Below are 24,646 nucleotides of genomic sequence, written 5' to 3'. Positions count from 1 at the left end.
CAGAATAATCAGGCCCAGTCCTGAGGAACAGCTTTACTCCCAAAGCTGACCAGTATGCCCACTGGGTCACCTGAGAATATGGCCCAAGTCAGGTGGTCACGCCTTTACCTGGCAAAACTGGGAAAACTCAGTCCAGCCTCACCAAGTTCTCCAGAGTCCAGTTTGGTCACACCCATGGGACCCAAAATTGAAGGGCTCTTATCAGAGCTACTAATTCTACAGGGGAAGCTGGCAGGACCACTCTGATGCTTTCTGGGTTCCCTGTTTTCTCCTCTCCTTTCCCAGAAGGGTGTTGAGTTTCAAAGTTCCAAACCAGGCAGAGACTCAGTGAGAGGGCAAGTGACACCCCCTCAGCTCTGGAAGTGACCTGGTTTCTCTTACCAGACAGGTCTGGTGACTTTCTCTTAATGGGGTAGGTCCTGGGAAAGGAAATTCTTTCTTCTTTTCTCTCAGCATTTGACTTCTGCCTCCTCCCTCTGTACCACTCTTGGTTGCCCTCTATGGGGAAAGAAATGAGCTACCCTAAGGTAGCGTGTTGGTGTCGACAGATTTCAAAAGCAGATGCTATGGATTGGAATATTACCAAATCAGACAGCTAGCTGTGAGCTGGCTTAGGCACCAGCTTCTGAACTGGGTCCCAGACCTTTTTATCTAAAGCTTTCTTTCTTACTGTTACCCCAGGGTGGGGTCTCAGTGAGCATTTCTTGCCATCTTTTCCTGGCCTAAATTTGACATTTAATATTTTTTAGCCTTACTGTTAATGGATGTGGAAATTCTTTTGGGGTGATGAAGTGTTTTGGATTTAAATAGTGGTGATAGTCGCACAACTTTGTGAATCTATGAAAACACACTGAACCGTACACTTTAGAAAAATGAATTTTATGATAGGTGATTTATATCTCAATAAAAAAAAATCAGTCCTTTCTTCCTATAGTGTCTCTAGCAAGGTTTTCCTTCTAAATGCCTAGAAGCCAGGTTTAGTGCCAGGTGCTCTTGAAAGTCTCTGAAGAGTTGTATGGGGAATATTTGCAACTTAAAATTTTCTAGGGAAAGTATGTACTCTTCTTTCTCTTATATGTAGTTACTTCAGAGAGCAAAGTCCAAGTTGGCTCTGTGGATCCACAGGAGCTGGTGCTGGAAGGCAAGGCATTGAGGACACACACACACACACACACCCCAACTGCCTTTTTAGGAAAACCTGATTTCAAATGCTTCCTCCAAGATTGCTCTTCTAAAAGTGCCTCACTCACGCTTCTTCCTAGAGAACAGAGTACAGTAATAAGGGCACCTGGCCTCACCGCTATGTGCCAGGCAGTTTCATACTTTTATCCTCACAGCAATACTATTATCATCTTTGTTTTGCACATGAAGAGACTGAGGCTCAGAGCAGCTAAATAACCTAATAACCAAGGTTATACAATGACTTGTGTGCCTGGGGAGTGGAAGGAGTCTGACTCCAAGGCCCACGATTTTTATACTACAACAGCTGTTTTCAGAGGGTTCCCCCAGAAGCTGCCATAGGGCAGGAGACCAGTGGTCAGGGTTTCCCCGGTTTCCACACGCATTGGCTAAAAGAGCCACACATATGTCTGTTTTGTATATTGGAGTTTCACGAGATAAAAATAAATTTGAAAAGAACCACCTTATGCTATGCTGCCCTGCTCCTTTCTCAGACTTTCTAAGAACCAGGAAAGACTTCTTACTCTACTTTATCTAAAGCCACTCCAGGGCCTGGCAGAAAGGGATTGTCTTAAATGAGAAAAACCTGTGTGGTAGACCAATTTCCTGGCTCATTCACCAAGATTTCCTTAACCTGGTTACATCCTTTTTTCCTTTTCAATTCTTCAGCCTGTTAACAGGGTCTCAGCTGTTCTCCACATCCCTGCTGTGCGTGGGAGGGGGGATGGGAAAGGCAGGTTTCTGCAGGGATGGTCTGCCTCCTCTCACAACCCCCCAGCCCTACCTACCCACTGAGTCAGGAATCAGGAATGTCTTTGGGGGCAGCAGACAGGTATGTCACCCTGGGGGTGTCAGAGGGCTGACTCATCTCTCATCTCCACCCAATCTTCTCCTTACTGCTCTCTGAGAAATTTAACTCTGTCTAGTTTAACTCCCTCCAGAAGTCAGATAAAGGGGAGAAATCCAAGACTCTGAAAAGCAAAGGGTCTTTAATCTATGGCTATGTACAGTATTTAATACACCAGATTATTGAATTCAATAAATATTTGTTAAAAGAGAAGGAAAGACTTTCCTTCTCTTTAGTCTTTCTTCCTCCAGACCAAAGTTAACCTGAAGTTTCCTTGTCTGACTGTGGAGAGGATTGGTTTTTAGCTCAGAGTAGATTACGTGACCACTGGTATGACTTATGAGTTTGCCCAATATCCCTTCTTTGCTGTTTCTATGACTCCACAAAGTGATGTGGAGGCTCCAGGATTAATATATAGGAAAAGGCAACAATCCAGTGTGAAGGGGAGCACCAGGCAACATTTCTTGAAGCTGTTTTTCACAGTAAGCTCACTGCTTTAAATTTTGTTTATTTGAGATGACTTTGAAGGGGCCTCTCATCTCTCTCCTCCATGACTGCTTCCGGGTTTTGGGTGGGGAGGAAAAAAAGGTAAACTTCTCTATGTATGTATTCTAATCCAGAGCATTTTACCAGTACTCACATTTTTCACCTCAGCTGAGCTCAGAATCCCCAGCCCATCTCATAGTCCCTCAGTCTTAGGCCACCTGGACACCTGGGCTTCTGGGGCTGCCTGGAGTTGGCTCCCTGGCTGGAAATGGAGGACACAGTGGGTTGGAAATGAGGCATCTGGTTTTCCCCTATTCTCAGCAAGCCTGATGCCATTGAGGTATGTGCTAACCTGGGACTCTACCTTCTAAAGGGGAGATGGGGAGATGAGCAGCCCGGACCAGGCTGGGTAAAGGCTCAACAGCCAGGGACAAGAGAGAAGAGGGAGAGGAGGGGAGCTACTCAGCTTGATAGAGAATTTCCCTCCAGGATTCTGAGATAGTTTGGCCTCCCGGCTGCTTTCAAAAACAGGTTGGGCCTTAGTAATGCTGGGAAGTCACAGCCTTGTCCCTCTCAGGAGCCTTGAGAAATGACAGAGAATCTCTCAGATCGACCTTCCCACAGACCCTAATGGGATCAGGCTTCCTATTCTCAGCCACTGTGTCTGAGCATTTTGCTAATTCAGAAACAGCTGAGAGCAGACTGGCTGTGCTACAGCTCTGTGGGCTTTAGGGTGTCACCCTCACTCCTAAGCCTCTTTGCCTGGGCTGGAGGCCTTTCCAATTAGATGTGGTCTCTAAGTTCCAAATGCTATCTCCCAATTGTTGGGGGTCCCCAGTTCAGAGCCAGGAAACGCATATTGGGATGGTTTCCTCCCTCCAGAAGTTATTCAGGATTGCCAAGTGAAGGTGTGTGTGTGTGTGTGTGTGTGTGTGTGTGTGTGTGTGTGTGTAGCAGCACAAAGATGTTAATAACACCACTATTTACAACAGTAAAAAAGATTGATAACGACTTACAGGCTAACTATGGGAATCTGGATAAGCAATGTTATGGCTGTACTGCAGAATATTATCATGTAGACATTTAAAAGGTCTTTATATTTTTAATTACATGAAATAATGTTAACTGAAAAAAGCAGGCTACAAAGCAGTAACATACCCCATGTATATAAATGCTGTAGCTATCCCTCCAAATGTGTAGAAAAATAAGACTAAAAGATAAAACAAACTGTATTTATACATTTGAATAGGAAATTTATTATAAATTATAAATATTATTTGTGTGGTGGGATTATGGGTGACATTTTCATTTTCCAAGTTTTTTACTTCTCTATTTTTATCAGGAAAAAAAGAAATCTTAAGGAGGGAAGGGTATAGCTCAGTGGTGGAGTGCATGCTCAGCATGCACGAGGTCCTGGGTTCAATCCCCAGGACTTCCATTAACAAATAAAACCTACCTACCTCACTCCAGAAAAAAAAATTCAAAAATAAATAAAAATCTTAAGGATGGTTGTCATATGCCAGCCAAATTGAGGATGGTTTTTCTCTTACCCTACAAATTTCACACTGAACAGACCTCACTTGGAACCCAGATGCCTCTGCTTTTCTGCATTGTGCTGTCCCCTCCCCATGACAGAGGGAAGAGAAAATCATGTTGCTATCAGTGGGAGGTAGACAGAAATTCATTTACCAGAGAAGACAGCCTTGCTGTCACACCAAGGCTGGAAAATAAAGTCCTGAATATTTCCATCCTCCACTCCATAACTGCAGAGAATAAATGCTGAGGGCGCTTGGACGTGAGGCCATAAAGTTCTAAATGATGCCTTCCTTCCAACTGGTGTGCTTTGGTGAGAGCTGGGGCCTCCGTGATGGGGTAAGCATCAAAACCCATGACCACAACTATCGGTACTAGTTTCAAAAAGGGCAGCATCCACCCTCATGCTCTAACTGGTGAAGGATTTGTCCAGCCGCCTGGGCGTCAGGATTCCTGGGCTCCAGTCCCCATAGGTGACTCACAGGCAGCCCCAGGCGGTACCTCCTGGCCTCAGTTTCCCTGGCTTGCACTGGTGATCGTCCCCACCTGTATTAACAACTGTGTGTGGTGTTAATAGGGTTAAGGTCCTTTGAACTCCTCAGATGAAAGAGGCAGGGGAAACAGCACCCAGTTATTATCCCCCATGCGGCCAGGCGTGGGAGCGGAGGTTGGCTGCTTTCATACTGTTCCAGCCCGGGGAGCCTCCTCATAGCCCCCCACTCTTCTGCTTCCTGCTCTGGAGGCCAAAACTGGGAAGTAAAGCTGAGTCACCCAATCTCAATGCCACTTCAGAACAGTTTTCCAAGTTGAATTCTCCAACTGCCCAAACCACCAGTCATCTGTCTCCCCCTTGATTTATGATAAAATAATACTCGACACGTGTTTAAATTCTTTGCCCTGATTGGCTACAAATCCTGTGGGAGAAGGGCCATGACTTTTCACCATTAAGTGTTCACCAGTTAAGAAGTCAGCAAAGTGAACTGAGAGCCAGGCTAACCGGAGTTCAAACTCCTCATCTTTCTGTTTCCTTACTGTAAAAGTGCAGCTTAGTTAATACTCCCTCTTGTCTACATCTCTGGGAGTTGCTATAAAAGGAGTTGCTATGAGGACTGTGTGTGGAAGCCCTTTGTAAAAAGCTAAGCCTTTCCCATGTGTTAACTGGACGGAGTGTCTGCAAATAAGACTTCTGGCACAACTGCCATCTGTTTCCTTCTGCTTCTAGACTACAACTGAAAAAACAAAATTAAAATTAAAAAAGTAAGCCTGGAATGCCACCTGCTGGTTGAAAATAGGAATTGCACCCAACCAGTTGCAAGAAGACCAAAGGAAGCAAACACCAGCATTTCCAACTTAAAGCCGTCTTAATTTTTGCTACAGCCCTCATGGTATCATATTAGACACTAATATTTTTCTGTAAACAACTCATTTTGTATAAGTGATTTCATTTTAAAGTAAACTTTTAATCACAACTATAAATGGAAAACTAACACTTGCCCTGCAAAAAATAAAACTGTGAAATAAATACAATGAAAAAACATTGTAAGATCTGCTAGGAAGTCTTGCCTGTGAAAGCTCAGGCATGAGGCTCACTGTTCAAACTGAAGATTAAGAAAAGTGCACAACTGGAGACTCTGAATCAATCCTCTGGTATAACCCTGGAAGCAATGTCCTGTGAAGAAACAGGGCTCTTCTGAGGAAAGGTGACATTCCCAAGTTCCCAACCCCCCACCCCCAACTCTCTTGGCCTGGGTGGTTGAAGAAAGTTTGGAAGCCACAAAAAGTAGAAAATAAACTCTTGTATTGTAGCACACTCCATCATAGCCCGAGCGGGGCCAGAGCTGAATTCCTGGTGGCAGCGTCCAGAGCTCATGAACACTGAGAGCGTAATGGGTGTTCTGCTTGGTGACATGTCTGGCTTTTGGCCAGAAGTCCTCTGCAGGGCTGAGTGTCCCCTCGCCAGTCTCCCATCTCTGGGTGGGAGGACTGCTCTTAGATCTGCAGAGCTGCTGAGCTGTCCGCTGCTCTCTGGGAGCCACCACTTTCCCCACTGCTGGGTCATGCGTCTTGCTCTCCAGAGCCCAGCTTGTTGCTATAGCTGCATGGCCTCCTGCTCCACTGACTGCTCAGAGGGTGCCAGGTACTTCTCCTGGAGGCCCAGGGTGCTGATGGAGGGTTCGTCAAGGCTGACAGCACAGGCAAGGATGGGGAACTGGTCTGGGCGGGACCTGACCTCTCCTGATGCCCACCTTCCAATCACATCTGGCAGGTTCCTCCCATCCTGCTCTCTTCCTCATAATTATAGTTTCAGGCAACCAGGACCAACTGGGTTTGAGAAGCTCCTCAAAGCCTCCAGACCCCAGTGCTCCTCTGTTTGCCTCTCCCCACACTGCTGAGAAGCAAAGGACCAGAGAGGCTAACCCTCCAGCTCCGTGTCATGGCACATGCTCTGGAGCCAGGCCACTGGGGTCAAATCCTGATTTTGCCACTTCCTCTCATCTGTAAAACAGGGTGAAGACCAAATGAAACAACAAATACAATGTGCCTGCATGGCAACCAGCACACAGTAGGTGCTCAATAAATGTCTGTGACTTCTCTCGTTCTGTTAAAGGAGGGAACTCAAGGGAGCTCCAAGAAAACAACAGATTTCTGCTTGGGCTGTAGGTTGCCTTCTAGCTCCCTCTGGGATTGCAGGAAAGTGGGGCAGGAAGGACACCAGTCAGGTTCACACAGGAAAAGACCATGACATTGCTGATGGAGCCCTGTGAGGCTGGCCAGCCTGAGGTCTGGGTCTGGGGTCTGGCTAGGAGACGGGTAGACTACGGCTAGACCATGGCTGCTCGACTAGATGACTCAGTGTCAGAACCTGAGATTCTACAATCAGACAGACCGAGGTTCCAACATATCCAATGGTCCCCTCAAACACGGCACAGCTGCCAGCCCCCACCTCTCTCACCCACATGACAAACCTGCTATCTCCTCTGCCTTTTCTGACCTCAGGGATAACCACCCCTACCACTGTTTAAACCAGAAAACTGGGAGTCTAAGTTCTGTGCTACCTCCTTCTATCCCATAACCTCCTGGTCACCAGCTCTGGCTGTCTATCTCTTGAATTTTTCCAATCCACACTCTTCTTTCTAGTCTCACTGTTTCGTCTGTTCTCACCTGGAGACTGTAAAGATTTTCCTAGCCCCAATCACGTTCCTTAAAGGCATTTTCTACACTTGAAGGTGCTTTTCAAACATGTATATCTGATCACGCCACGCTCTGCCCCTCGACAGTATGCTGGTTCCCACCGCCCACCCACAGGCTGAGGTCCACACAACTTAAGTAGGGCACTCAGGTCCTCCATCACCAGTCCCACCTGCCTCCCTCCCCTGTACCACTGCGTCTCCCTTTCCCCTTCACACTCAAGACACCAGGCAAACCAAACCCCTTGGATCTCTCCCAGATGACCAATGCCCTTTCATTTCTGGGCCTCTGTATTTGTTGCTCCTTCTGATCAGTATCCTCCCTTGTCCCCAGGTACAGCCAACCCCGAAGTTTTCTAAGGGACCAGTCACCAGGGAGCCCAACTGGTGAACGTGAGTTCAATCATCTGCAAAGACAGATATGGCCATTCCTGAGCCCAGCGTCTCCCCCTCTTGGCTGTGGTGGAGGCTATAGAGTAAGGATACGAGGAGAAATGGAAGTCAGCTCCCATTGCAGCAGACATCATGGCCTCCAGGCTCCGTTGCTCCTGGACCCCAAAGCAGTAGCCATTGGCTTTATCCACAGCCTGCAGGACCCGCTGGATACTCTCCTTGTCCTGGGTACAGAAGAGAGAAACAGCTCTGAGTGGGACAGAGGTATGTGCAATTGAGGTTGTTCCAAACTACCTGCTGTCTCCAAACACCCGCCTCGATCTTGCCTCAGAAATTCTCTGTACATGCATTCCTTGGCCTGGAGTAGTTCCACCTGTCCCCAGAGGCCTGGCTACACCCCAGCTTTCCTGACTACCCACCCACCCAAATTAGAACAGATAAGCTCCTCTATGCACACCTATAGTCCCCCAGGTGTAGCTCTACAGTAGCTGTGATCCGACCATCTTACTAAGTTATTAACAAGTTATTAACTCCCCTGCCTCTCCTACTTGACTGTGCACCCCTTGAGATCAGGGACTCATCCCCAGTGCTGGGCACAGTACTTAGCTAACAGGAGGCATCCAATAAATATGTATATAAACTATTTTTTTATCCACATAAAAGTGATAAAATGGTCGCTGTATCACAGGCTGGGAAAGAGATCAAAATAATGCATGTACAGCCCTTAGTATAATGCCTAGCATGGAAAGCCTTCAATGAATGGTAATTGTTACAATTAATATCATATGGTTCACTTCCTCATTTTAGAGGAGAAAAGTGTAGCATTAAACAGGAAAGAGACAAGTCTGCTTAAGTCTACCCACTGCAGAAAGGAATCTAACGTGCACCATTGACTCCCAGGCTACCTTTGTAGGGTGCAAGGTGAGAGGCACAGGGTTGGGTACTACTCTGCAAAGACAACAGGCAGTTGCCCATCTTGAAGAAGCCTCAAAGACCTGTCCCTGGCCTTGGCCAAGTCCCTTGCTGGTGACTTTCTGAACTTAACCATTTTCACACTAAGGAGGGAACGTGTGTAGAGAGAACCCAGCAATACAGAACAGACAGGGCCAAAGCTTGGCCCACCCACTTTACTGAAATCCTGCCCACCGTGGTCTGGAAACCAAGGGGACCGAATGAGAGTCGGACCGTGGACAAAGACCATTGCTTGAGTCATCAAAGCCTCCTATACCCGTGGCATGGTGAGGTCCCAGGCACTTCAGAGTCAATATCCAAGGGGGTAAGGCCTCTTAGTGCCCAGTAGAGGCACACAGGCACACCTCAGAGATGTTGTGGATTGGATTCCAGACCATCAGAATAAAGCAACTATCGCAATAAAGTGAATCACACAAATTTTTTGGTTTCCCAGTGCATATTTCATGTTTATATTTTACTATATAGTCTATTAAGTGTATAATAGCACTGTGTTCAAAAAATATAAATGTACTTATCTTAATTAAAAAATACTTTATTGCTAAAAAAATGCTAACCATCATCTGAGCCTTCAGCAAGTTGTAGTCTTTTTGCTAGTAGTTCTTGCCTTGGTGTTGATGACTGATGACTGATCAGGGTGGTAGCTGCTGAAGGCTGGGGTGGCTGTGGCAATTTCTTAAAGTAAGACAGCAATGAAATTTGCCACATCGATTGATTCTTCCTTTCATGAACGATTTCTCTGTAGCATGTAATGCTGTTTGATAGCATTTTACCCACAGTAGAACTTCTTTAAAAACTGGAGTCAATCTTCTGAAACACTGCTGCTACTTTAGCAATTAAGCGTATGTAATATTCTAACTCCTTTATTGTCATTTCAACAAGGTTTCTTTTTTTGTTTGTTTGTTTGGGGTTTTTTTTTGGGGGGGGTAATTAGGTTTCATATTTTTATTTATTTTTTAACAGAGGTACTGGGGATTGAACCCAGGATGCTAAGCATGCACTCTACCACTCAGCTATACCCTCCTCCTCATTTCAACAATCTTCACAACATCTTCACCAGGAGTAGATTCCATCTCAAGAAACCAATTTCTTTGCTTATCCATAAGAAGCAACTCCTCATCCACTCACATTTTATGAGATTGCAGCAATTGAGGTACATCTTCAGGCTCCACTTCTAATTCTAGTTCTCCTGCTGTTTCTACCACCTCTGCAGTGACTCCTCCACTGAGGTCCTGAACCCCTCAAAGTCATCCATGAGGGAATTAACTTCTTTCAAACTCCTGTTAATGCTGATACTTTGACCTCTTCCCACGAGTCATGAATATTCTTAATGGCATCAAGAATGCCAACCCCTTTCCAGCTTTTCAGTTCACTTTGCCCAGATTCGTGAGAGGAATCACTACATACAGCAGCTAGAGCCTTATGAACTGTATTTATTAAATACTAAGACTTGAAACTTAAAATTACTCCTTGATCCATGGGCTGCAGAATGGATGTTGTGTTAGCAGGCATGAAAACTATCCCCATCAGAACTCTTGAGTGACCAGGTGCATTGTCAATGAACAGAAATATTTTAGAAAGAATCCTTTTTTCTGAGTAGTAGGTCTCAATATTGGGCTTAAAATATTTAGTAAACCACGTTTAAATAGATGTGCTGTCATCCAGGATCTGTCGTTCTACTTACAGAGCACAGGCAGAGTAGATTTAGCATAATTCTCAAGGGCCCTAGGATTTCTGGAATGGTAAATAAGCACTGGCTTCAACTTAAAGTCACCAGCTGCCATTAGTGCCTCATAAAAGACTCAGCTTGTCCCTGGAAGCTTTGAAGCCAGGCACTGACTTCTCCTTAGCTATGAAAGTCCTAGATGGCATCTTCTCCCAACAGAAGGCTGTCCTGTCTACACTGAAAATCTGTGTAGTGTAGCCACCTTCATGAATGATCCCAGCTAGATGCTCTGGGTAACCTGCTGTAGCTTCTACATCAGCACTTGCTGTTTCACCTTACGCTTTGATGTTATGGAGATGCTTCTTTCCTTAAGCCTCTGCTAGCTTCAAACTTTTCTTTGGCAGCTTCCTCATCTCTCTCAGCCTTCAGAGAACTGAAGAAAATTAGGGTCTTGCTTTGGCTTAAGGAAATGTTGTGGCTGGTTTGATCTATCCAGACCACTAAAACCTTCTCCTTATCAGCAACAAGGCTGTTTTGCTTTCTTATCATTCCTGTGTCCACTTGGAGTAGCACTTTTCACTTCCTTCAGGAACTTTTCCTTTGCATTTACAACTTGGCTAACTGTTTGGTGCAAGAGGCCTTGCTTTCAGCCTGTCTTGGCTTTCAACATGCCTTCCTCACTAAGCTTTATCATGTCTAGCTGTTAGAGTGAGAGATGTGACGCTCTTCCTTTCACTTGAACACTTAGGGGCCATTGTAGGGTTATTAACTGACCTAATCCTCACACTGGCGTGTCTCAGGGAATAAGGAGGCCGGAGGAGAGGGAGAGAGATGGGGGAACAGCCAGTCAGTAGAGCAGTCAAAACACACATAACATTTATAGGTTAAGTTCACCATCTTATATGGGTGCAGTTGATGGTGCCCCAAAACAATTACAACAGTAACATCACTTACGGTGAAAAAGAATATGAAAACGAATATATGCATATTCATGTATGACTGAAGCATTGTGCTGTACACCGGAAGTTGACACATTGTAAACTGACTATACTTCAATAAAAAAAAAAAAAAGAATAAAACCCCCAGAAACATCAAAGATCACTGATCACAGATCACTATAACAGATGTAATAATAATGAAAAAGTTTGAAATATTGTGAGAATTACCAAAATGTGACACAGACACATAAAGTGGGCAAATACAGTGGGAAAAATGGTGCCCATAGACTTGTTCAATGCAGGATTGCAATAAACCTTCCATTTATGAAGAAAGGAAAGAAAGGAAAGAAAGGAAAGGAAAGGAAGGAAGGAAGGAAGGAAGGAAGGAAGGAAGGAAGGAAGGAAGGAAGGAAAAGAAAGAAAGAAAGAATTAGTATCTGAGAAGCACAATAAAGTGAAGTGTGCTTGTACCTGGATGTTGAGAGGGATGAAGGAGACCAGGCTGTAGTCTTCGATGAGCTGCACCAGTTTCTCATTGAGCTGACGGTAGTGGCGGAAAAAAGGATCAGAAGCCAGGTGGTCAAGCAGGTAGGAGAGGTCCAGGACCTCTGTGTAGTAGTCCAGGTTGAAAGCTAAGAAGAGAAACTGGTGTTCAGGAGCAGCTGGCATCAGGCTAAAGACTTGAGGACAGGGAAGATGTACCAAGAACAGTGCTTGGGCCCTCCTCACGAGGCTCACAGTCAGGCAGCACCCTTGGGACCCGGCACACACTGCAAGGCCTCTATCTAGCAGGGTAGTCTCTTGGGAAAATCACTTTCCCTTTCTGGACCAGTTCCTTCCTAATGTAAAACGAGAAGACCAGACTAGAGGACTCAGAGGTCCCTGACTCAGTATTGTGAATACAAACTTCCCACTAAGAGGAGGAAAGTGGGCCTCCTTGCACTATTTTTGCCTGGAAAACCCAAGCAGTTAGGCTACTCAGCAGGACCATCCCAGAGTGAGCTGAGGGGACTGACCAACTCACTCCCTGCGCTCTACTTCCTGTGTTCTAATCAGCTCTAATTAGAAACAGACATCCCTATGTCTGTGCGGAAAAAAGTCCTGGGCATCCCAGCAAACTTCTTAGATTGCCTGACAGGTATGCTTGTCATTGAGAATTAAGAAACTGGAGCCAGGTACACCCGGGTTGAGATTTCATCTCAGCTAATATACTAGCTGAGTGATTGGCTTTGGGCTATTCATATAATGTCTCTGGGTCTCAGTTGCCTGATCTGGTTTGCACTTGTTTCTTGTGAGGATGACTGGCAGGAGTTAGAGCTAGAAATGTAGAGGACCAGCATGAAGCCATCTGGGCTGGAGGCTGTGAAGTGGGAGAGGGGCCTGGGAAGACTGCAAACCTGGGCGGAGAGAAAATGGGGCTTCTGGGCTTGCCACGAGATAGACCAGGACTTGGGCTGAGGTGGCCCCTCAAAGGTGCCTCCATGTCCTGACTAGCCAGTCACCCTCCCTGGACAAGGCCCTGACACTTCATTCTCCCAACAACCTCCCTTCCTGCTCACTGCTGGTCATTTCAGCTGGTTCTCTAGGTTCCTTTGTGGTAGGAGATGCTATTTAAGGAACTGATGCCCCCAGCTCAGCAGAGCACTAATTCTGCAGGAAAAAAAATGCCGGCCATTAGACCCCCAGGCAACACCCTGGCCAAGTACCAGCCTGCTTCTCCCTCAGGCTTTCCCACCTTGACAAATGGCACCTTTATTCATCCAGTGGCTTAGTCAGACACCAGAGAGTCATCTTAATTCCTCTGTCTCCACATCCAATCTACCAGCAAATCCAATTTCTTGGGTAAGTTTTGAATCTATCTACTTCTCTCCATTCCCACTACCATGGCCTGGGCTGCTGCAGAAACCTCCTGCAGGATCTGTTTTCATTCTTGCCCCTTTCCATTCATTCTCCACAGAACAGCCAGAAGGACCTTTTCAGTTCATGCTGTTCTCTTGTTTCTTATTCATCAATGGCTGTTCTGTGTTTCAACAATACAGGTTCCAGCCCCTGCCTAGCTCTCTGATCTCACTTCCTACCACCCTTCCCCCAGCCACTATCTCAGCTACCCTGGGCTCCCCCCACTCCCCACCCTCTTTTCCTTGAGCACAAAAAGCTCTTTCCCTAAGGGCCTTTGCTCCTACTGGTCTCTGCCTTCTTGTCACCATTTGGGTCTCAGTTCACGTGATACTGTTCACTCCCTTACTCCCACTCACTGTCCCATCACCTTCTTCTAATTCCTTCATAATACATAGCACCATCTGTAGCTCTCTTGTCCCCAAAACCCAGAACAGTATCTGACACAGAGTGGCACAAAACAAATGGGCAGGGGTCAGAGCCTGCCTGTGGCTACTATTATCAGACCATGCATGGTCCCTGGAGGCAACTTCCTTCAGTTGAGATCTCTGCTTCACTCCAGTCCAGATGCTGCCCTACTTTTTGCCTGCCAGAACAGGAGCTCTTACCCAGCTTCCCATAATGCTCAATGATGTCCATCTTGGAGAGGAGGTTGACATGGGGCAGCTCCACATGCAGCATAGTGGCCAGGGAGGTACACAGTACAGAAATGAACTTGGCAGGGTCTGTGCAGTAGTGAGAGTCCACCAGATGGACAGCAGTCAGCTGGGAGGGAAGGAAGAAATAGGGTGAGGGGTCTGGGGAGGCAGAGAACATTAGGGCCTATGTCTCCCCTATCAGATTGGGACTTCTGAGGACAAAGGGCAAGCCTTCCCACTAGTCTCCTCCTCCTCGTTTTTCATTCTAATAGCCAGTCACTTTCTTATCCCAAAAGATACGGGGCACTTTTTCCTACAAGATGCCTTGCACTGAGCCTCCCAGTGGGCAACTGGTTCAATTCCCACTGCATCTGACTCTGTTCTTTCACTTTCTTTTGCCTACTAAGTCACAACAATCACCATGCCACTTTCCACATAACCCCTTCCATATTTCCAATAATCTCAAGTTGGGTATAACACATCCATTTTACAGATGAGAAAACTGAGGTTCAGAGAGATAAACTGACTTGTCCAGGATTACACAGCGAGTCAGTGGCGGAGCCAGAATTCGAACTCACACCTGTTTTATTCCAAAGCGACTCTGCCCTACCTTGCTGTGGGACATGGGCGCATGGCATCTGCCCTCCCTGTCTCAGTTCCTCCATCTGCAAAATTAGCCTGCCGAACCCCAGACGCACCCTAAGGTCCCACTGCGCCATTTGGGAGAAGATGCTGCGCAGGGCTCCGTGGTGCGTGCAGAGCTCCACTTGGCCAGGGCAGTCGAAGAGGAAGTAGTGACCGCGGAGGGGGTCGAGCTTGGCACGCAGCCAGTCCAGGTTGGCCTCCAGGTATTCCATGCAGTAGAGCAAGCCGCCGTTGGGCCCCAGCTGCAGCGCGTCCATCACGTCGCCCAGCCCCACCAGCTCGCCCACGTCCACGGCGCACTCGTACGGCAGCCCCTCGTTGGCCGGGTCCAGGTTCACCACCGCCACCCGCCGGCCTAGCGCGCGCAGGAACTCACTCATGCCCAGGCAGTACGTGGTCTTCCCCGAGCCCGGCGGGCCAATCACCGCCTGCCCAAAGGCTGTGGCCGGAGCGGCCCCCGCCATGGGCGGCACACAGCCCCCTACAGGGCAGATAAACTCCGCGGGGAAGCAGGGTGGGAGTCACGCCGGAGACGAGCCGAGGGCGACGGAATCCCCGACGTGCACTATGTCGGGGGCCGGCGGCGATGCCCGAGGGTCGCCTAAGGAGGAAGAGCAGGAACCCGCACGCGGCAAGACCAGACGTCCAGGTACTAATGGGACCAGTACCCGACTTCCGGACGACGTCGGAAACAGCACGGCCCAGAGAGGAAGTTCCGCCCTCGCGGTGACGTAGCAACTCGGCGCCGAGGGGCGTGGTGACGGCGGGGCGTGGGACGGACGTGCGGTCCTGGGACAACCTTTCAGGGCATTTTCCCACCTTCCTCCTCCCCCAATTAGAAGAGAAAGAGAAATTCGGTAGTAAACTTCTTTATTCTCCCGTTAAGTCGCAGACCCGGGACACCTGCCGCGGACTCTCCGCTGTCCGGTCCCAGGCAGTTGAGGGTAGAGGCATTGGAGGGCCCGCCCCAAGACCATCTCTTCGGAACACAAATCCTCTCCTCTTCCATATCCCTTTCCCCCTCTTTCTGGGCTTCATGATGACCCCCATCCTCCTACCCCCCGGGAGGGTTGTGCTGATAACCTCAGTCAATCCAGCTTTTCGAGGTACTGGAGGAGGCAACAGGAGCAAGCTCAAACAGAGACTAGGGTTAGGAGACACCGTGGAGAGGTCATTAAGCCCTATCATCAAATAGAAGAATAGGGGGCTGTCTGTAAAAACACCCCTGAGGTAGAGAACCAGAAGGCAAGTTCTGAATAAAGCATCTTGAACAAGCCGCACAGACTGTTGCTCCCAGAATTCTTTCTCCTTTGGTGGGAGATAAGGCTGGGCACAGGGTGGCCACTGTGCAGTTGTAAGTAATCCTGACAAAGGAAGCCCTTGACCCTGTCACTCAGGTTCTGAGGGGCTGTCCAAGGCACAGCTGGAACCCCTCACAAAGGCCATGTCTGCTCGAAACTTCATGCTGGTGGGTGGCTGGCGGCGGAGCAGTGACTCCCCCTGGTCCTGGGGTAGGGGTTCATCGTAGATGGTGGAGATGAGCCCCAGGCCAGTTCCACAGGGCCTCTTCAGTTGCCCAAATGGCTGTAGCTTCTCTCCATGGTATCTGGATGAAAAAGTGCTCTCAGTGAGAGGGCTGCTCTCTCACCCCAGTAAGGGGTTGGGAAAGGACAGGGAAATAGCTACTACATATCTGGTTTGTCCCAAAGACAGCATTTAAATCTGGATCTTTGCTCTCCAGCTCCCTTATCCATCCATTAATAGTGCCAGAAACCAAAGGCCTCACATACTGCTTTCATTTCAAACAGTATTAGCAATTTAGAACAACTGTCACCACTTTGTGACTTACAGTCACTCCCTAACAACAATCATCAAGTCCAAACTCTTCAGATCCGGGGGAATAACTCCCCCAGGAGATCAATGATCCTGTCAAGCCTGAGGGCTCAGTCTTGGAAAAATAGTGCCAGACCTACTTTTTCCTTCTAATTCTGCTTTGAAGTTCATTCCCTAGGGGTCTCTAGCACCCAACCCAAAACCAGAGGGAAAGGGGACCTGGGGTACAGCTGAAAGGCTTGCTTGGGCTCCCAGGGAAGTCCCTCAGCCATACTCACCCCAATCCACGCTTGCATCTGGGGTGTTGGCCGTCACTATCCAGGGCCTCAGGTACCCCTGAGCACTGGCTGCCCAGGCCCTGGCCCTCAGCCCAGCCCTGTCGTTCCATCACCTTTCGTCCAATGCCCTGCAGAGGGAAGGTAGAAGACTCAAGAAATGGCTCCTGCTAGGGTCGGAGAGGAAATGGGGGTAAGAAGGAAATGAAAGGGATCAGGGGGCTGGGCACAGTGCTCACCTTGGTGTGGCGCTCAAAGGTGCCCACCTGGCATCCAATCACGGAGCCGGCCTCCTGGCCATCACGGAGTCTCCGTTCCAGACGCATCTGGACAGAGTCTCGGGCATCCTTGTCTCCACCATCTGAGGAAGCAGCCCAGTTTGAGGAAGGGTCTCTCTCAGCAGAAAAGGGGAATATCAGGTTTCTAGACCCTCCTCACAAGATTTATGTATTCATCTTTATGGTGTTTTATTACTTTATTATTATTTCTCTCATTAGGCTGGAAGCTCACCAAGAGATAAGAACCGTGGCTGTCTCATCTTACAGATGAGGAAAATGCGGTGGAGAAAAGTCACAGAGCCATAAACTGAGAGATGGAACTAGAACCCCTCCCACCCCGCAACCACCATAGGTCATTTTTGACTCCAAAGTCTAAATTCTTAACCAGAGCCTGAACTCCTGCCCCTCCCACTGTACTAGGGCCTGCCCATCAGAACGAGAGCTCCCTGAAGGCTGTTCCTACATGTCCTTCCTCCACAAAGAAAGGAAAAATGCTCTGCCCACAACCAGCACTTAATGCACTCAACCAGAGACGTTTTAAGAGAGGCACACTCTCAGTGGGCTACCCCAAGGGAACTGGTGCCCCGTCTCAGCCACTGCTAAGCAGGACTGGGAAAGTGTCGCTGCAAGGCCAGGGCACCATTCCATCTTGCAGTATTGCAACCCCTGGTTCAGTACCTGTATCGTAGTACACAGTCATGTCCACATCCCAGTCATCAGCTGTCTGTTCATCAAAGTCTGCAGATATAAAAACATTAAGCAGAGTAAGCTAGGGACTTTCAGTTCTGTTGAGAGTTAAATCTAGACGTAAGACACACGTTCTAGAACTGGGGGCTTTTGATTGTATTTTCAAATCTTTCCTCTGGGAGGGTCATTCAGAATTTGCAGGAGGGCATCTTCACTCCACTCCACTGATCCCCCACCCCTATAAAGGATGACTGGTCTCTCATATACAACCAAGGAAAGCCTCTTCCCTAGCCCTTTCTTTGGGCTCACTGCCAGGGAACCCACCGTGTGGAGCAGAGCACCCTGAGTGAATGCAGCAGGGGTCATCCCTGCCCCTGCCCAGGTGCCAGCATTACCTCCTTCTTCCTCCTGCCAGAACTGGGCGTCAGTGTAGAACACCAGGCCAGAGCCACCCTTCTCCCACTTGAGCTCAATCTCCTCCTCAAAGAGCCGCTCAGTGGTCCGCTCCTGCCCAGTCACGTCCTCGTGCAGTGCTTCATGCCGCTCCCACTCCTCACCCCGGTCATCATCCTGGGAGAAGGTGGGGAGAAGTGACCTGCCTGTCCAGCTTCCTGACCTCATGCACGCAAGGAGGGCAGCTCAGGGCACAGTTCCATTCCTCCAAATCTCTCTGAGAAACAGCACATTTTTAACCCTCAAGGTCTGACCAACACACCTCTCCATGCCCTGACTCTTTCTCAACATACTTGGCCCCTTCCCCCACAAGCCTGACTCATTAGTATCCTTGTGCTTTTGGCCATCTTGTTCTCCCAGAAGTATCTGCCCTCCTCTTCCACCACCACCTCTTCTTCACTTGGTTAAATCCTCCTCATCCCTCAAGTTCTGCAGCCTATGTGAAGCTCACACACCGAGACCCACAGCACTCTCACTGGTCTCTGAACTTCTGAGTGCCAATCCATACACACTGTTACACCTTTATACATTATGTCACAAAGAAAGAAGGGCAAGAACTAATATCTATTATTTACTATGTATCAGGCCCTTCACATATCTTAGCTTCTTTAATCACCCCAACAACCCTGTGAGGTAAGGACTATTATTCCCATTCTACAGATGAGGAAACCTCAATCCAGAGGAGTAAAGTGATTTGCCCGAGAGTACACCAAGAGAGAGGCAGAGCCAGCATTCAAACCAATACCATATCATAGCCTTTCCAGATGCTGCTTCTCTCTCTTCAAGGAGATGTAAGGCTCTTTGAGAGAAGGAAATGGGTCTTAGAATGTCTTTGGAGTCCCGCACTAGCCCCTGTGTTTACAACTGCTCAACTGGACTTGTGGAATGACAGGATGACTCCTGGCTTGAAATTCTGGGGGCCCCTGCCCCAGTGAAACTCCAGGAGGCTTCAGCAATCACTGCTGCAGATCAAGTGCTAGAGAAAAGTCAGGACAGTACCACACTAAAGGATGTGGTCCAGATGTGTCAGCAACACTGAGATGGGAGCTTTGAAGACATCAATTACTTCTTACACAGAGTATGCAGTAAAAAAAAAAAAAAAGGTCCCCAACAAATCACACCTCTCCTGATTTTATGGATGAACAATCAAGTTTGGAGAAAGAGGCAGAAGAAATGCCTATTTCACTGATAATGTTAAGAGTGGAGGCTGGTGTTTAATCCACCAACTCAAGGTCAGAAAATAGATGCAACTTCTCAGCCACAAAATGAAAGCACACAGAGGTAAGACAAGCAGCAAAGAGGACTGAGTTCACACCCTAGCTCTGCCTCTACTTCCTTAGATGATCTATCTCTCAGTCAGTAGATTTCATCAATGAAAAGGGCTCTCCTTACATTTCTTCTGAAGAAATGAAAAGAAGATCCTTTTGTGAATCTTTTGATAAAAGCTCTGGCCCCTCTCCCCAAAGAAACACATACTTGCAAATGCAGTTTTGCATTCAATGTCGGGGAGTTCAAAGTCTTTGGAACCCTCCCGAGGATCCCAGGCCTAGAACTCTCGTAATATACAATTGAAGAGTGGTAGTATTAATGTCTTGGCCTCTCTAAGCTGCCAGCAAGGACAGGATGGCTCACTGTACTCACGTCATCTGAGTGTGACTCTTCTTCCTCTTCTTCTTCTGGCTCTCCACAGGGGTTGGCTGGTATGTCTGCCAGGCAGGTTCCCTGGGGTATTTCCTCTCCCTCGGCCGTGTACACAAACTCTTCCTGCTCCACAGTCTCTGAGTCCTCATACTTGAAGGGCACATTGCCATAGCGCCGGGAGGAACCTGTCTTGGGGAACTGGAGCTGCAGCTGGGTGATGATCCGAGGGGGTAGGCGGCAGGCCCGGATCAACTCCAAAAAGACCTGCAAGGGAGTCCCCACGTTCCCATTGGGCATCAGCACTGGTGGGTTCAGCTCTGGCAGTTGCCTCAGATCGGCCAGTGTGAAAGCTTCACTCTTAGCCTTCCGACTCTGCAGTTCCTTCCGAGTCTTGAAGGGAAAGGATCCCAAACCTTGGGAAGCAGGGAGAAGAAGGCTCTTGAAACCTGGAAGTCTCCAGCAATACTTGAGCCAGAAATTGATCAAGGTTTAAACCCCTTAGCCTAATGCTATTTCTCCCTTTCAGACTTTCCCAGAGTTCCTTCCTCTGTTTCCTGACCAGAACCACCTAGTAATTTCATGCCATTTCTCATCACCTTGGCTGAGCTCACAGGTTTCTTCCAGCTCTGGTTCCTACTGACCTTTTGATTCTCAACTGCCATCGATCCCCACCCCTGCACACCTTCATACCATTTGTTCCAATCAGAGCGAACAATTTAACATGCCGGGAAAGTTTCATGGGCTTTCACCTCTCTGTCCGTGTCATTGCAAATGCCATTTATTTTGAACACCATTCTCTCCCAAAAACCCATTTATCTTTCAAGATCTAGATGAAAAGCCACATTTCCTGATCCCCGTAGGCAATCAGTTCCTCCCTCCTCTGACATCTCATGGCAGTTGGTGTTAAGGAGCACAGGCTCTGAGCAAAACACCTGGTTAGTACTGTGACTGTAACCTTGAGCAAGTAACAACTTCTGTATCCTTTAGTTTCCTCACTACCCCTCAAATGGGTAACAACAGCTATTACCTTATAGAATTATGAGGAGTCAATAAGAAAATGAAAGGCTTAAAAGCGCACAGAAGTGCTCAATAAACATTAACAATTAGAATGGCATCTCTGTGACAATTACCTTTTTACAAATCTGTCTTCCTCTCTGGATTCTGAGCACAGGCTGTATCCAACTGTTCTCTGCATACCAGCTAGAGTCACACTAGGTTTAGCAATATAGGCTACAGTTGTTGAATGAATGAATTAGAGGACTCTGCACTGTGTTTCTTGTTTCCCTATCAAAGTGATTTCCCATGAAAATAGGAGCTGTCCAGAGAAAAGAGTTTGTCTCTGCATTTGCATCTTGCCAAGAGAGGACTGGGTGGGGGGCAACAAAGAGAGTGTAAGAAAGACAATACCTGATTTCCTTTTTCCTCTTATGCGTCAGTGCAAAATTAAAAGGGTCTCAGAACAGAATAGGCCTCTTCCCCCGCGCCCCAAGTTTTACTACCGTCCAAGTTGAGCCTGAAGTTTTGTCCATAAATGATCTAAACTTCTAAAGAGCCCTAACGAGATACCTGAGTTAGCCTCATCACTCCTCAGGCAAGGTGCCTCTGTTCCAGTGCCTGTAAGTCCAGTCTATTATCTTTCCCATCCGTACCTGATGCCTCAGTAGGTAGCCGAAGTCTGCGGATGAAACAACGACCAGGTAACCAAGTCCCTTGAGAATCCAGCCACCGGCGGCCCGAGTACATGCGGAGAAACCTCTGGGCTTGCGCTGCCCCCCGTACCGAGATGACGCAGCAGCAGGTGCGAGTCTGGGCGGAAGCAGAATCCTGAGTGGAGAGAGCGCGGGCATCGTTCTGATTGAGACCCTGGCTAATAGGAGTTAGGGTAGAGTCGGGAGTAACCTGGGAGGGGGCCCGCTCAGGCCGATGCCGGTAGTGGAAACAGAGGAAGCCACAGCCGCGCTGTTCCCGGAACTGGCTAAAGTAGCTCCGTAGCTGGGCTGAGCGCAACTCCGAGGGGATACCGCTCACTATTAAGTAAACTGCCGCCTCCTCCTCCGCCTCACTGGACACCGCCATTTCAGATGTCACATGATCGGCTGCAACCAACTCTCGCGATAACAGCACGAGCGGCGCTAAGGTGTTGCAATACTGTGAAACCCGTGATCTACAGTTCGCACGGGTTGCGGATGTGGCACCGAGAGCTGCGAAAAAACGGAAGGAAGTCGTTTGGTCCCTCTCCCAGAGTCAGAAGCCGGTAATGTTGGATAAAGCTCACCTGAGAAATGGGGCTTTAGCACTTTTCATAAAGCTCTAACGAGGATTAAATTAGAAGCCTTAGGGGCAGTTTTTTAAAAAATATTTTTAGCTATATATTTATTTATTATTAGCTATATATTTATATATTTTAAAATATATTTAACAAATATATATTTGTTGGGTAATCTCCCAAACCTAATCTCAATTCTTTATCAGTTGAGAGGTTTTTCAGTCGTTCATCCTTTTATTCTTCCAAAACATATTGGTGAACTCCCACAAATCACTAATAAAATGATAATCCAGTTGAAAAATGGGCCGGAGGACCCTTCACAGAAGAGAAACACTTCCAATTAACAATGAAAGCTGTTCAGTCTCAGTCATTAAGGACATGTAATGAGTTCCACCTTCATAGCCAGACTGGCAAACATTTTTAAATCCTCAAATCCTCTTTAGATTCTGACGATGTAGAGCAACTGGATTTCCTACACGCTGTTGAAGTGTAACCTGTTAACCACCACTTTGGAAAACAATTTGGCATTACCCTGTAAAAGTGAAATTGTGTACACATACCTTTTGATCCAGCAATTCCACTTTCAGTTAGATACGTTAAAGAGATTCTTGTTTATGTTTATCAGGAGATACCGAACCTTGCTCAGCCCTGTGATCCTGGAAAACAACGAAAATTTAACAAACTCCTTCCACCATTTTGTGTTCTGGAACACAACTTAACTGTAAAGAAACACCCTTCCTTATATGACTTAGGTAAAGCTCATGAGTGCTCCCTTTTTAACCTACGGCAAGGCACAGACTGCAAATTTCAGTTCTTTTGCCTCATAAATGCTTAGATGAACTGCTGTCCCGACTGATCAATGAGGACAAAATGCTTGTTAACTAAACTTTGGTTAAGCTCTCTTTCCTCTAGGTCCATGAACTTTGCACCATCTCCCCTAGCAAACCCCTAGCTTGAGCTGTACACAGCCTCTCCTTAACAGCCCCTCCTGAGAATAGGCTGGCTTCAGGGTAAAACATTCTTTGATATACCGTCCCATCGTGCCACTCCTGGTTATCTCAATTCCTCACACCCAGTTCTTTCTGGCTTTGTTTACTCCTCCCTATGAAAGAAAAATTCTGCTTAACCCTTGAGACATGTGTAGATCTTATGGTCAGAGCTTCACTCTTTACAATAGCTTCCCTCTCCCCATTGCAATAATTCCTTTTCTCCCTTGCAGTAATCATTTCAAATAATGTCTCTCTTCCTTAAGTACAGATTTTTGAAAAATTTGACAGTGTATATGAATATTCATAGTTACAGTGTTTGTAAGGGCAAAAAGTGGCATTTAGTGCTAATAATCTCAGATATATGATGTTGAGTGAAAATAAGCAAGTCAGGAAACAGAATATTCAGCTTATATAAAGTTCAAAAAATACAAATAAAAAAATTTTTTAAGGATACATAAATATGTATGCTTTAAAGTCATAAAGGAAAGTAAAGAAATGGTTAACCCCAAATTCAGGGTAGGCATTACCTTTGGGTGGAGGTAACAGATTAGGAAAGATACTTCAGAAGTTGATGGTAATATGATCTATGGAATAATGATGAGGATTCATTGTACTGTTACTCTTTATATTTTACATATATTTTATAAATATTTTGTTTTACTCAATATTTAATTTAAAAAACTTAGAAGGGAAAATAACGTTTCAAAAAGCAGGAAAGTAAGTAATTACATTGAGGTGATCACAAATATACACCTATTCTAGAAATAAAAATGAAAACAGTCCTAATGAGCGTCTGGGTAATTGTAAAATAGTGACAGTGTTATATCTGGATTTTGCAGTCTGCTGATGGGCATGTGGATTGGTATACCACTTTGGAAAACAAGCAAGATCCACTCTAGTTGAGCATAACTTGAATCTATAATTCTGATTCTTGTTATACAGCAACAGTTCTGCAAATATCTGTGCACCCAAAAAAATGTGAGTAAGAATCATCCTAGCAATATTATTTGATGAACCAAATGTTCTTCAGCAGTATAATGGATAAATAAATTGTGGTGTACTTTACCACAATGAAAATGAATGGGTTACTGCTACCCAGAGCATAGTATGAATCTCATATAATATTGAATAAAAGAAGACAAACACAAAAGAGTACATGCTATATGGCTCCATTTATATGAAGTTTAAGACAAGCAGTCTCATTTATGATTTTGGAAATCACGGGTAGTGATACTCTTTGGGGAGGAGGGAGAGGTGGTGATGGGAATGGTTTCCAGGGTCTTGCTAATGCTCTCTTTCTTGAGCTGGCTGGTGGTTACAGGGTTGTATTCATTTTGTGATAATTCATGAAGCTGTTCATGTATGATTCATGTACTTGTATGTTATACAGAAAAAGTTTAGTTAAAATTGTATTTTTTAAAAATCTGAAAATCGAAAAATAAGTTTTTTGCAGCAAACAGCATGCACCAAAATAAAGACAGTGTACTCTAGATAAGCTGTTAGCTGACCCAAGAAGTTACACACTTATGATTACACACAATGGCCATTTGTGGGACTAAATTTCCAGAACGTTGCATGATGCTCCGCATATAGCAGATTGTCAGTAAATCATCATTGATGGAATGAATATTCATAGCATTAACGTGGAGATATGTTGCTGGGTGTGGCTGAGGACTCTTCAGGGAAAGTGGGCCACTTCCCTGGGGGAGCAAAGAGTCCAGATTTCTCATCAAAAACAACCCTGAAGGTAACCAAGACTACATTTTCACTCTCATTCTGCCTTTTAGTGAGATGGGGAGAGGAGGGAGTCTAGGTGCTATTTATTCTACACTTGATCATCTCTGAC

At 46.7% G+C, this 24,646-nt stretch overlaps 2 protein-coding genes across 2 annotated transcripts; both read right to left on the bottom strand.

Moving 5' to 3' along the window:
• Positions 1-5,826: 5,826 nt before the first annotated feature.
• GPN2 (GPN-loop GTPase 2) lies at positions 5,827-15,076 on the bottom strand. Its single transcript, XM_006196831.4, has 5 exons — positions 14,432-15,076; positions 13,704-13,860; positions 11,671-11,831; positions 7,720-7,850; positions 5,827-6,207 (listed from the first exon to the last, which is right to left on the bottom strand). The coding sequence occupies exons 1-5, from the start codon at positions 14,840-14,842 to the stop codon at positions 6,135-6,137; spliced, it is 933 nt and encodes a 310-aa protein (XP_006196893.1). The 5' UTR covers positions 14,843-15,076; the 3' UTR covers positions 5,827-6,134.
• Positions 15,077-15,231: 155 nt separating this feature from the next.
• Positions 15,232-21,621, bottom strand: GPATCH3 (G-patch domain containing 3). Its single transcript, XM_006196832.4, has 7 exons — positions 21,195-21,621; positions 19,546-19,958; positions 17,847-18,021; positions 17,443-17,502; positions 16,726-16,847; positions 16,490-16,617; positions 15,232-15,984 (listed from the first exon to the last, which is right to left on the bottom strand). The coding sequence occupies exons 1-7, from the start codon at positions 21,619-21,621 to the stop codon at positions 15,768-15,770; spliced, it is 1,542 nt and encodes a 513-aa protein (XP_006196894.1). The 3' UTR covers positions 15,232-15,767.
• Positions 21,622-24,646: the final 3,025 nt, after the last annotated feature.

This window comes from Vicugna pacos, chromosome 13 (assembly GCF_048564905.1).
Source record: "Vicugna pacos chromosome 13, VicPac4, whole genome shotgun sequence".
NCBI classification, from domain to species: Eukaryota; Metazoa; Chordata; class Mammalia; order Artiodactyla; family Camelidae; genus Vicugna; species Vicugna pacos.
Note: the sequence above shows the minus strand (reverse complement) of the source record. Positions and strands in the feature narration are given on the sequence as shown.

Coding starts and splice junctions, on each gene's coding strand:
- GPN2 (XM_006196831.4), bottom strand. CDS start 14,842: ATGGCGGGGGCCGCTCCGGCCACAGCCTTTGGGCAGGCGGTGATTGGC. Junction 13,861..14,431: donor TGGCGCAGTGGGACCTTAGG/GTGCGTCTGGGG, acceptor CTTCCCTCCCAG/CTGACTGCTGTCCATCTGGT. Junction 11,832..13,703: donor TGAGCATTATGGGAAGCTGG/GTAAGAGCTCCT, acceptor TTCTCTTCTTAG/CTTTCAACCTGGACTACTAC.
- GPATCH3 (XM_006196832.4), bottom strand. CDS start 21,621: ATGGCGGTGTCCAGTGAGGCGGAGGAGGAGGCGGCAGTTTACTTAATA. Junction 19,959..21,194: donor GCTACCTACTGAGGCATCAG/GTACGGATGGGA, acceptor CTGCTTCCCAAG/GTTTGGGATCCTTTCCCTTC. Junction 16,618..16,725: donor CCTTTGAGCGCCACACCAAG/GTGAGCACTGTG, acceptor TTCCCTCTGCAG/GGCATTGGACGAAAGGTGAT.